General features: G+C 50.9%; 1 protein-coding gene across 3 annotated transcripts in view; it reads right to left on the bottom strand.

Moving 5' to 3' along the window:
- Positions 1–997: 997 nt before the first annotated feature.
- Positions 998–13262, bottom strand: part of LOC147096453 (nuclear factor 7, ovary-like) — a 145382-nt gene continuing 133117 nt past the window's right edge. For all 3 annotated transcript variants that reach the window (XM_085975251.1, XM_085975250.1, XM_085975249.1), the window contains one exon: positions 998–4312. In XM_085975251.1, the coding sequence (XP_085831377.1) occupies positions 3681–4312 (632 nt within the window). In that variant the 3' untranslated portion in view covers positions 998–3680. The remainder of the gene's footprint in view (positions 4313–13262) is intronic.

Below are 13262 nucleotides of genomic sequence, written 5' to 3'. Positions count from 1 at the left end.
AGCCCTACAACCCTCCCTATCTCTGTAACCTCCTCCAGCCCTACAACCCTCCCTATCTCTGTACCCTCCTCCAGCACTACAACCCTCCCTATCTCTGTAACCTCCTCCAGCCCTACAACCCTCCCTATCTCTGTAACCTCCTCCAGCCCGACAACCCTCCCTATCTCTGTAACCTCCACCAGCCCTACAACCCTCCCTATCTCTGTAACCTCCTCCAGCCCTACTATCCTCCCTATCCCTGTAACCCCCTCCAGCCATACAAACCTCCCTGTCTCTGTAATCTCCTCCAGCCCTACAACCCTCCCTGTCTTTAAACTCCAGCCCTACAACCCTCCCTATCTCTGCAACCTCCACCAGCCCTACAAGCCTACCCATCTAAGTAACCTCCTCCAGCCCTACAACCCTCTGAGATCTCTGCGCTCCTCCAATTCTGACTTCTTGTGCATCCCCGATTTTAATCGCTCCACCATTAGTGGTGGTGCCTTCAGCCTGGGCCCTAAGCTCTGGAATTTCCTCCCTAAATCTCACAACCTCTCTTCTCCTCCAAGACGCTGCTTAAAACCTACCTCTTTGGCCTAATATCTCCATGTGTGGCTCGATGTCAAATTTTGTTTGATAACGCTCCCGTTGGGACAATTAACTACACTACAGTCACTATATGAATGCAAGTTGCTGTTGTTATCTGAGTAAGACTGTCAAATTAGTGCGAGATCAGGGCTGGTCTGATGTGCCCGAGCTAACCGCGACCTGCATTGAGAATTAGTTGTAACTTTTCTTTATCTATGAACAGTTGCACAGTCTGCAGAGCCACATCACATCCGAGTTCGATAAAATGCACCAGATTGTCAATGAAATGGGGCATCTTTTACTCCGAGAACTCAAGAGGAACAGAGTTTACAATCAAACATCAGTGGAATCCACCAGGAATTAGACTGTATTGAGCGGAAGATATCGAATTCACAGAAACACATGGGTGAACAAGACGCAGTCACATTACTGGAGGGAAGAATTTTATTTGAATAAAACCACACATAGTTCGATAGAATTGAAAATAACTGGAGTACAGAGAAGAGTTTGGTGTTAGAGGATAGGTGCACTTATTTATAATGTACAAATCAAATCAGTACAGTTCTAAACATTGAGTGTCTGGTGTCACATATTTATTAAGTATACCATACCTGTAATAGCACTTAAACATACATTTAAAAGGCAATCATTGCTACCACACCTAAGCATGGTCGAGTGGGGATTCAAATGTGTTACAGTTCTGAGCTCAGCATTATAGACCTTCACCAGCTCAAATACTCATTACAAGCAGTCAATTGTTACACATTTATCTTATTCCCTGCTTGGGCCTCAGCTATTCACAATCTATATTAATGACTTAGATGAGGGGACCAAGTGCAATGTATCCAAGTTTACTGATGATACAAAGCTAGGTGGGACAGTAAGCTGTGAGGAGGACACAAAGGGATATAGACAGGTTAAATAAATGGCCAATAAGGCAGCAGGCGGACTATAATGTGGAGACATTTGAGGTTATTCACTTTGGTAGGAAGAATAGAAAAACAGAATATTTCTTAAATGGTGAGAAAATATTAAATGTTGGTGTTCAGAGCGATTTAGGTGTCCTCGTACAGGAAACACAGAGAGTTAGCATGCAGGCAGAGCAAGCAATTAGGAAGGCAAATAGCCTTTATTGCAAAGGGATTGGAGTACAAGAATAAAGAAGTCTTATTACAATTGTACAGGGCTTTAGTGAGAGTACACCTGGAGTACTGGGCACAGTTAGAAACATAGAAGATAGGAGCAGGAGTAGGCCATTCGGCCCTTCGAGCCTGCTCCGCCATTCAACGAGATCATGGCTGATCATCCAAACCCTAGCACCCGGTCCCTACACCGACAGCCATCCCACCCAAGCCCTATCCCCGTAACCCCACATATTTAATCCCCCCTAACACTAAGGGCCAATTTTTTTATCATGGCCAATCAACCTAACCCGCACATCTTTGGACTGTGGGAGGAAACCGGAGCACCCGGAGGAAACCCACGCAAACACGGGGAGAATGTGCAAACTCCACACAGACAGTCGCCCGAGGCCGGATTTGAACCCGGGTCCCTGGCGCTGTGAGGCAACAGTGCTAACCACTATGCCACAGTTCTGGTCTCCTTTATCTAAGGAAGGACAAACATTCATTAGAAGCAGTGCAACAAAGGTTCACTAGCCTGATCTCTGGGATGAGAGGGTTGTCCTATGAGGAGAGATTGTGTAGAATGGGCCTATACTCTCTGGAGTTTAGAAGAATGAGAGGTGATCTCATTGAAACATACAAGATTGAGGGGGATTGACAGGGTAGATGCTGAGAGGTTGTTTCCCCTGGCTGGAGTGTCTAGAACTAGGGGGCATAGACTAAGGATAAGGGGTCGGCCATTTAAGACTGAGATGAAGAGGAATTTCTTCACTCAGAGGGTTGTGAATCTTTGGAATTCTCTGCCCCAGAGGGCTGTGGATGCTGAATCATTACATAAATTTAAAACAGAAATAGACAATTTCCTAGAAGTAAAGGGAATTAAGGGTTACGGGGAGCGGGCAGGAATTTGGACATGAGTCTAGGTTCGGATCGGTCATGGCCCTGTGGGTAGCGGAGCGGGCCCAGGGGCCGTGTAGCCTGATCCTGCTCCTATTTCGTGTGTCTAATTCTGTTAGATTCAGGAGATGGTTCTGTGATAGTGGATTGGCGGTTAGGATCAGATCAGCCATGATCTTATTGAATGGCGGAGCAGGCTCGAGGGGCCGATTGGCCTACTCCTGCTCCTATTTCTTATGTTCTTATGTTCTTATGAATCGTCGAGTATATTCCAGACTGAGATAGATAATTTTTTGGACTCCAGGGAATGAACGGATTTGGAGATCAGGCGGGAAAGTGGAGTTGTGGTCGAGGATCAGCTATAACCTTGTTGAATGGCGGAGCAGGCTTGAAGGGGCTGTATGGCCAACTCCTGCTCCTAATTCTTATGTGAAAATCCATACAATTCTACATTATGTAGCGATATAAAATGTGCATTACAATTCAATACAAGGAGGGTTTAATTGACGGGTTCCTTTCCCAAAGACTGGTACAACTCCCTTACTTTGTTATCTTACCGACAGTTTCACTCTTGCTACAGATACTTGCTATTCCACCAAATGAAACTTTTAATTATAATAGCGTTTTTGACTCAGCGCTATTTCGACCAGTCAACTCAAATGCTTAACTTGCAGAACTAACTTTTGTTATCAACTGATGAAAACGCTCTGAAATATATGAATCAGTACGCGCTGTCATGTCATTTAATTCAGTTTACTGAGGTGAATAAACTGAGGATTACCTCAAGGACAGCCCCGGCGCAATAGCCCAGTGCTACTTCAAATTCACTCCAACTTCACTGCTTAACGGGCAGAGGCTACAGGTTAATGTTACTGCAATAGAACGGGAAATCGAGAGCAGTATAACATGAGCAGATATCAGGACAGTCTGCCTTACAGGGAGAGTTTATTCCAGAACAGGGTAGATGGGGAAGGGAGGGAGGGGGTGCGTGATGAGTGATTACGATCTGAAGTTACAATTGGAAATGTTTATTACACAGCAAGTGGAATTAGGGGAAACCTAATGGAAACAGACCATTTCCTGTTAATGACTTTAATCCCTGCAGATTATCAGCGAGGCTGAGTTTCCCCCCCGCTGATTGGATCCGAGGTCGAAGAAGGGAAAGATTCTCTCAGTGAAAGTGTGGGTGAAAGTGTGGAGATGGGACATGTTGTCCGCATTGTAAAATGACACCTGCCCGCCCTCATAGTCAAGGTACACCCCGATCTTCCAGAGGTTCACACTCGGGGTGAGGGGGGTCATCGATGGGTGGGTACCAGCAAAATAGTTACCTCCGGTTCCCCTACCCACAGTCCAGTATCCGGCAACAGGTCTCGGGTCGATTCCCTGCTTCCTGTTGACAGACTCTTTGACCACTCCCACACTCCACTCAGTCTTGTCCCCCACCTCCACCCCCCAGTAGTGTCTCCCTGATGTGAATCCCTCCGATCCCAGGACACAGGGACTGTGATCAAACCTCTCCGGGGTGGCAGGGAGCGGCTGCCGTTGATCTACGAGTCTTGCATTGGTCCAGAGGTCACACCTCAGCGGGGTGCCAAACGAAAACCTCACCGGGGTGGCAGGGAATGGCTGCGGGTTGTCTCCGAGTCTCACACTGGTCCAGTCCCCAGACAGGATGAGCTGGGGATTCGCTGTGTTCGGATCCAGAGTCAGAGAGGCTGGAGCTGGGGGAAAGTTAAAATAACAGTCAGTGATTTCGTTTCTTGCTGTGATTGATTCAAAGTCTGACCGTTTTCTAATCTCCCGCCCTGCTGTATCATTTGATGGCGGTTCATGGGGGGGCAGCTCTGGGCTGAGACTCTGGGACTGGAGGGTCAGAGGGAAGAGGCTGCAGGAACAGGAGAACATGTTACAGACCCGTTACATTCTCTGTATTTATATACAGGATATAACACTCTGATATCCGATGGCTCCCATTCACTTTCCCAAGTCCAATGTGTAAAGCACCGATCCCGGGGCACCTCTCCCCCCGACTGAGGCGGGGAAACCGCCTCCTCATGGATCATGGGTCGGGAATGATGGAGAAAGAACAGAACGATTATTTTTTTTAAATAAACCATCTTATTAATGTTTCGTAGATTAATTATAAAAGTGTTATAAAATTCCTGGGATTTTCATTCAAACCTGATTTTGGGACAAAGATATAAATTATTCAATGTGACTCAGAGACTTCCCGTCACTTAACTCCGGATGATCCCTGACTGTTTCTGGCCTCTCCGATATCTGAAGTGTTGCCATGCAATTCGGATCACAAACAGAAATCGGGAATAATCGATTATTATTCACCACCACTAATGAGAGAAGCATTGTCACTCGGAGTTCCCTCAGTTTGTACCGTATCAGTGAGAAATGATTGACATTTTCAGACAGAACTTGAACATATTCCTGGAAATACTGAAACGTCTGCGGGTTCTACATTGACCTTCTCCCGATACTGACAGAGCCCCGGGGACAACGCAATGAACATAGAAACATAGAAGATAGGAGCAGGAGTAGGCCATTCGGCCCCTCGAGCCTGCTCCGCCATTCAATGAGATCATGGCTGATCATCCAAATTCAGTACCCTGTCCCTGCCTTCTCCCCATACCCCTTGATCCCTTTAGCCTTAAGAAATATATCCAACTCCTTCTTGAATATATTTAATGAATTGGCCTCTACTGCCATGTGTGGTAGAGAATTCCACAGGTTCACCACTCTCTGGGTGAAGAAATTCCTCCTCATCTCTGTCCTAAATGGCTTACCCCTTATCCTTAGACTGTGACCCCTGGTTCTGGACTCCCCGGCCATCGGGAACATCCTTCCTGCATCCAGTCTGTCCAGTTCTGTTAGAATTTTATAAGTTTCAATGAGATCCCCTCTCATTCTTCTAAAGTCCAGCGAGTATAAACCCAATCGACCCAATCTCTCCTCATACGTCATTCCTGCCATCCCAGGTATCAGCCTGGTGAATCTTCGCTGCACTCCCTCCATGGCAAGAACATCCTTCCTCAGATAAGGTGACCAAAACTGCACACAATACTCAAGGTGTGGTCTCACCAAGGCCCTGTACAACTGCAGCAAGACATCCTTGTTCTTGTACTCGAACCCTCTCGCTACGAAGGCCAACATACCATTTGCCTTCTTAACTGCCTGCTGCACCTGCATGCTTACCTTCAGCGACTGGTACTCAAGGACACCCAGGTCTCGTTGCACTTCCCCTTCTCCCAATCTATTGCCGTTCAGATAATAATCTGCCTTCCTGTTTTTGCCACCAAAGTGGATAACCTCGCATTTATCCACATTATACTGCATCTGCCATGCTTCTGCCCAATCACCCAACCTGTCCAAATCATACTGGACTTTCTCAGCATCCTCCTCACAGCACACACGCCCACCCAGCTTTGTGTCATCTGCAAACTTGGAGATATTACATCTAGTTCCCTCGTCTATATCATTTATATATATTGTGAATAGCTGGGGTCCTAGGACCGATCCCTGCGGTACCCCACTAGTCACTGCCTGCCACGCGGAAAAAGAGCCATTTATTCCAACTCTTTGCTTCCTGTCTGCCAACCCAGTTCTTTATCCAAGTCAGTACCTTGCCCCCAATCCCATGTGCCTTAATTTTACAAGCTAATATCTTATGCGGGACCTTATCGAAAGCCTTCTGAAAGTCCAAATACACCACATCCACTGGTTCTCCCTTATCTATTCTACCAGTTACATCTTCAAAAAATTCCAGTAGATTAGTCAAGCACGATTTACCTTTTGTAAATCCATGTTGACTTTGTCCGATCCTGTCACTGTTTCCCAAGTGTTCTGCTATTACATCTTTTGTAATGGACTCTAGCATTTTCCCCATTACTGATGTCAGGCTTACCGGTCTGTAATTCCCCGCTTTCTCTCTACCACCCTTTTTTGAATAGTGGGGTAACATTAGCTACCCTCCAATCCATGGGTACTGTTCCAGAGTCTATAGAATTTTGGAAGATGACCAGCAATGCATCTACTATTTCTAGGGCTACTTCCTTAAGTACTCTAGGATGTAGATTATCAGGCTGCAGCCAACACTGGCATAACAGGAGCTGCTGCCGTTAGTGAAGGGACAACAGTGACACCCCGGGACTGAGCTGGGCAGAATGGGCAATAAACCGCTGGGGTCCCGGAAAGACTCAGAGGATAATCCCGATTGAGGGAAATAGCTGACAGTCCTTTACTCATTTCACCTTCTGATACAACCAATGATGCTGAATATTAAACATGGATCAGGGATTCCCTCCACGCTGACAATATTGGGACCCATTTCAGCGTGAGATTAACAGACAGAGGAGGGGACATGAAACCACTGTTGATTTTGTGGTGGGTTCTGGAGCACACCTCTCCTGCCTCTGTTAGACTCAGACAGCGCTTTTCACCACCACCAGTCATCCCAAAGCGCTTTACAGTCAACGAAGTACTTTTGAAGTGTAGACACTGTTGTAATGTAGGAAATGCAGCTGCCAATATGTACACAGCAAGCTCCCGCAAACAGCAATGTGATAATGACCAGATAATGGCCTAGAAATTCAGTGTAGCCACTTTTGGGGCGGTAAAGTCGGGCGGCCACTAAATTTTGCGCCCGGCGCAAACTCGCGCCCCCTTCGCCGATATTCAGTCGCAACGCCCCAAGAGGTTGCTGCTGCGCTAAAACAGGCGAGGCACGACTATCTTTAGGCGCTAAGCCGGCGGTGCTGAGCGATACCCCCGAGGCCGGGCGCAGCGCAGGTGCGGCGAGTTCTTGATTGACGGCAGACACTCTGGCGCCGGTCATCTCTTAAAGGGGGAGGGTCGATTTGTTTGCCTGCCACGCCCTGCACACTGCAGCCCTCAACCTAGGCCTGACCACTTCAGCTTCACCTGTACATCGCCCAGGACTATGGAGAAGGCCAGGGAGAGAGCGCAGCGCTTCAGCGACGGAGACCTGAGGGTGCTGGTTGGCGGAGTGGAGCGCAGGTGCCATGTTTTGTTCCCAGAAGGTGGCAAGAGGCCGCTGCCCAGCGCCTACCGGAAAGCCTGGAGGGAGGTGTCCAACAGGGTCTCTTCCAACAGCGTGGTTGCCAGGACTCCTGTGCAATGCCGGAAGAAGTTCAATGACCTCACTCGGGTTGTCAGGGTGAGTACCCTTTCCAGTGTCCTCCACGACAGGCCACACCTGGAGTATTGTGGACAGTTTTGGTCTCCTTACCAAAGGAAGGATATTCATGCTGTAGAGGGAGTGCAACGAAGGTTCACCAGACTGGTTCCTGGGATGGGGGGATTGTCCCATGAGGACAGATTGAGTAGACTAGGCCTATATTCTCCAGAGTTTAGAAGAATGAGAGGTGATCTCATTGAAACATACACAATTCTTACAGGGCTTGACAGGGTAGATGCAGGGAGGTTGTTTCTCCTGGCTGGGGAGTCTAGAACCAGGGGCCACAGTCTCAGGATAAGGGGTCGTCCATTTAGGACTGAGATGAGGAGAGATCTCTTTACTCAGAGGCTGGTGAATCTTTGGAATTCTCTACCCCAGAGGGCTGTGGAGGCTCAGTCGTTGAGAATATTAAAGACACAGATCGATAGATTTTTGAATATTAAGGGAATCAAGGGATATGGGGATAGTGCAGGAAAGTGGAGTTGAAGTCGATGATCAGCCTTGATCTTATTGAATGGCGGAGCAGGCTCGAAGGGCCAAATGGCCGACTCCTGCTCCTATTTCTCATGTTCTTTTGACAGCGCCAATAGAGAACATCTATATTCCTTCATTTGGGTGTCAGTGATGCGTCATCAACTCAAATTTGTCACGACCAGAGTGAGTAAAGTGTTCAGAAGGAACACAGGGAGAGTGGAATGTTTCACCAGAATGAATTGTTGAGACAGAGATCAATGCATCTTTGCAAGGAAATTAGATAAACATTGAAGCAGAGAGAGCGAGAGAGAGACAGGGCTATAATCTGGGCTGGCAGTCCCAGTGCAGTGCTGAGTGAGTGCTGCACTGTCGGAGGTGCCGTCTTTTGGATGAGACGTTAAACCGAGGCCCCGTCTGCTCTCTCAGCTCGACATAAAAGATCCCATGGCACTATTTCGAAGATCATCGCGGGAGGGGGGGGGGGAGTTATCCCCGGTGCCCTGGCCAATAACAATCCCTCAATCAACATCACTAAAACATATTGGCCTAGAAATTCAGTTGGTTGCGCCAGCCGTTAGCGCCTTAGGAGGAGTAGATGTCGGGCGCTAGGCGGGTAGCGCCCGGGCGCAGCGAGAACTGCGCCTCGCCCCAACTTCACTCGAGATTTAGCGCCGGCGCAAAGTCTTTGCGCGCTCAGCTGCGCGCGCAGATCATGACGTCATTTCCTCGTGCAACGCCCTTTGTGCGCCCCAAACCGGAACTTCAGTGGCAACGCCCCATTGTGCGCCTGACGCCCCTAGCGACTGTGAAGTGGAACGGTGCTCAGCCGATGCGGGGCGTGGGGGGCGCAAATTAAAGGGCACTCCTCCTGCAATATAAAAGGCTGCCATTTTGCAGCACTCCCTCTTGCGAAACGGATCTTTGGAGAGAGACCAAGGTAGATAGCTTTCTGCTTTGGCCCAACACTCGGACAGGTACTTCTGGCTTCAGGCCACAGATTTCCACTAGTCTTTGCCTTCATTGACATCTCATTGTTTGCCAGCATATTATCGGGGCTGCAATGGGTGTCAACGCAGGCTTTCTCAATTACATCCAAAGGGCTCACAGACGCCGTGAGAGAGTGGCAGCCCTGGCTAGACGGAGAGGGGGCAACAGGCGTCGCCAAAGGAGGCCTTACCCACCCAGGGTATACCGCCAGCAGTTCTCCTATCTCAACATGTCTGAGGAGCAGTGTGTTCGGAGGCTGTGATTCAGAAGGGACATGGTCACAGAGATCTGCCACCTGCTTGGCGGTGATCTGCAGCCACAGCTGAGGAGCAGGACGTCTCTGTCGGTGGCAGTCAAGGTGACGGTGGCTCTCAACTTCTATGCCACCGGCTCCTTCCAAGCCGCTACTGGGGACATTGCCAACATCTCCCAGTTCGCCGTGCATTGCTGCATCCGCCAGGTCACCAATGCCCTTTTCAAAAGGAGACGTCAGTTCATCTCCTTCTCCATGGCCCTTGCCAAGCAGCAACAGCGTGCAATGGGCTTTGCAGCATTCGCGGGCTTCCCCATGGTGTAGGGCGCCATTGACTGCACGCATGTGGCTTTGCGGGCACCTCTGGAGAATGCCGAGGATTACCGCAACCGGAAGGGCTACCATTCGCTGAACGTACAGCTGGTGTGTGACCACAGGCAGCTCATCCTAGCTGTCAATGCCCGCTTTCCAGGCAGGAGCCACGATGCCTTCATCCTGCGCCAGACTTCTGTGGCAGACATGTTCCAGGCCCAGCCTCACCCACGCGGATGGCTTATCGGGGACAAAGGCTATCCTTTGTGTACCTGGCTGATGACCCCGCTCCGTGCGCCCAGCACCCCTGCTGAAGAGAGATACAACGAGAGCCATCAAGCGACCAGGAACATCGAACAAACAATCGGCGTCCTGAAGCAACAGTTCCGCTGTCTCGATCGTTCTGGTGGAGCCCTACAGTATTCGCCGGAGCGAGTCTCCCATTTCGTGGTCGTTTGCTGCATGCTGCACAACCTGGCTATCTGCAGGACTCAGCCACTGCCACCACCGATTGGAGGACCACCTGAGGAGGAGGAGCAGGAGGAGGAGGAGGAGGACCAGCACAGGAGGGGGGCACAAAGTGCAAGGGCCGCCCGTCGCCGGCTTATTGAACGTCGGTTCTAGGCCCCCTCTCAGGGACTGGCTTGTGCCAATGTCAGCAGATGAATGTAGCCGCTCCACAAGCCCTCAGCTGAGCAGGGCAACCAGGACTTAACCAAAAAACCATGCACACTGCAATTTAACAACAATAATTTATTGAAAACCTCTGCCCTTCCCACATTACATGCTCATGTGGAGAAGCCCCCTCCAAAAACACAAAACTACCAGTCTCGGCCTTACGCAAAGAAATAAAGACACCAGTCTCGGCCTTACACAAAGAAATAAAGACACCAGTCTCGGCCTTACACAAAGAAATAAAGACACCAGTCTCGGCCTTACACAAAGAAATAAAGACACCAGTCTCGGCCTTACACAAAGAAATAAAGACACCAGTCTCGGCCTTACACAAAGAAATAAAGACACCAGTCTCGGCCTTACACAAAAACAACTGCACCAGTGTTGGCCTTACAACAAGCACCAGGCATTTGTGCATACCTCTACTTTTTGGCCTGCGAGGGCGATGCCTTGCGCATCCTTGCCTGGCCCCTGCCCACCCTGCTGCTCCTCCTCAATGCGAGCCCAGTGGCTGCGGCAAGGCTGGGGGAAGGCTGCTGAGGGGCAGATGGCGAGACGGCAGATGCCCTTGGGGGTCGGCCTGCACCAGCTCTGGCCTTGGAGTGGCCGGCTGCTGACTGCTCCAACTCTGGCTGGGCGGCAGCAGTCTGTCCAGCAGCTCGTGGCAGCTGCAATGGCGGAGTGGCAGTGTCGGCTGCAGGAATGGTGGCAACCTGGCAGATCGCAGGTGCTCGCTGGTCGCCGGAGACACTCGCACTCGCACGGGCCAGCACTGCAGCATGCGCAGCAAACAGCTGAAGGACAGACTGCTGGGCTGCTGCTGCGCGGCGAGTGCCCTTGCGATGCCTGGCTGATCCAGCGAGGGTGGCAGCAGTTAGTGCCCGTGTGGCCCTGGTCTGTGTCCGCATGACACCAGCCAGTGAATGGACGGCACGACTGAGCACTTGGCTAGAAGCCGACTGTGCTGCCGCGATGTCCTGCAGACTCCTGGCCTGTGCTGCACTGAATTGTTCCAGACTCCTGGCCTGTGCTGCACTGAATTGTTGCAGACTCCTGGCCTGTGCTGCCCCGAATTCCTGCACACTCCTTGCCAGTGACTCTATGGAGTCAGGCATCCTTGCCACTGCAGCCATGAGCTCAGTGTGCCTGCGCTCAGCCTGGACGGCCATTTCCTCTAGGAGGCGCACCTCCTCTGCGCTGACCGTCGTAGGACTGGAGGCCGCACTCACCCTCTGGGGAGAAGTCCGCCGAGCTTCCCCACCCCTCCCGCATTGCTGCAGGCCGCTGGGCCCCGGAGCTTCACTCTCCTCCGACCCTTCCCCCCGGCTCCCCTCCAGGGAAGATGTGTCCCCTACATCGCCATGGGCTGGCACGGCTGAGGGTGGCACTGATGGGCCGGCTTCCTCTTCCTCCTCCTCGTCTTCCGAAGGGCTGACAGTGGCAGCTTGAGGGCCCGCCTCCTCACCTGGCGATTCACCATCTGAAAGCAGGAAGGCACAAGAGTAGCTTTAGAGTGAGGACAGGGCGGCAGCGAGGGAGGCATGAGTGGTGCCATTCACCGCATTGGTCGGACAGTGGCAAAGGATGCTGATCTGATGCGCAAGTGGAACGAGAGAGGTCCAAAGGGTGATGCCCTTACCATTGGTGCCCAGAACAGGGTCGGCATCTCCACTGGCGACGGGGCCAATCAGCCGGACTCCCATAATGCGTTCCACACGCTGGTCGAGGTCGGAGAGCTCTTTGAGGTCAGGACGGCCTCCGCCGGTGTCAGTGCGGTTGCGCCGGTTGTGCGCAACCTTGGCCTGCAAGAGAAAGGACGGCCTCTAAGTACAGTGTGTAGCCCTGATCTTGTCTGCACTGCCTCCCATGGTCGAAGAGCTTGTACAGTGTGTAGCCCTGATCTTGTCTGCACTGCCTCCCATGGTCGAAGAGCTTGTACAGTGTGTAGCCCTGATCTTGCCTGCACTGCCTCCCATGGTCGAATAGCTTGGACAGTGTGTAGCCCTGATCTTGTCTGCACTGCCTCCCATGGTCGAATAGCTTGGACAGTGTGTAAAGTGCTGAATGTGCAATTGATGGGGAATAAACCGCTGGGGTCGCGGAAACACTCAGCGGATGATCCCGATTGAGGGAAATAGCTGACAGTCCTTTACTCATTTCACCTTCTGATACAACCAATGATGCTGAATATTAAACATGGATCAGGGGTTCCCACCACGCTGACAATATTGGGACCCATTTCAGCGTGAGATTAACAGACAGAGGAGGGGACATGAAACCACTGTTGATTTTGTGGTGGGTTCTGGAGCACACCTCTCCTGCCCCTGTTAGACCCAGACAGTGCTTTTCACCACCACCGGATGTCCCAAAGCGCTTTACAGTCAATGAAGTACTTTTGAAGTGTAGACACTGTTGTAATGTAGGAAATGCAGCTGCCAATATGTACACAGCAAGCTCCCGCAAACAGCAATATGATAATGACCAGATAATGGCCTAGAAATTGGGTTGAGGCGCCAAAGTGGCGCAAAAGTCGGCGGAGCGCAGGATTTAGCGCAGCAATCGGAGTGATACCGATCGGCAGAAATTCAGTTTCAGTGCCCCTCGAGGGACACGGGGCGAGGCTCGAGGCGCTCCGCGTCCCTCTTAGGGCGCTGAAACTGATTATCGCAGCGCAACGTGCCGCAGCGCCACATGCTGCGGCACGGCACGCTGCGGTACTGCAGGCCTTCCTCCCACTGTTAAGGGGGAGGTGCCTGCAACA

This window comes from Somniosus microcephalus, unplaced genomic scaffold, assembly GCF_052327205.1.
Source record: "Somniosus microcephalus isolate GS21.2 unplaced genomic scaffold, FLI_Smic_1.0 unresolved_chr1, whole genome shotgun sequence".
In the NCBI taxonomy this organism is placed as follows: domain Eukaryota; kingdom Metazoa; phylum Chordata; class Chondrichthyes; order Squaliformes; family Somniosidae; genus Somniosus; species Somniosus microcephalus.
Note: the sequence above shows the minus strand (reverse complement) of the source record. Positions and strands in the feature narration are given on the sequence as shown.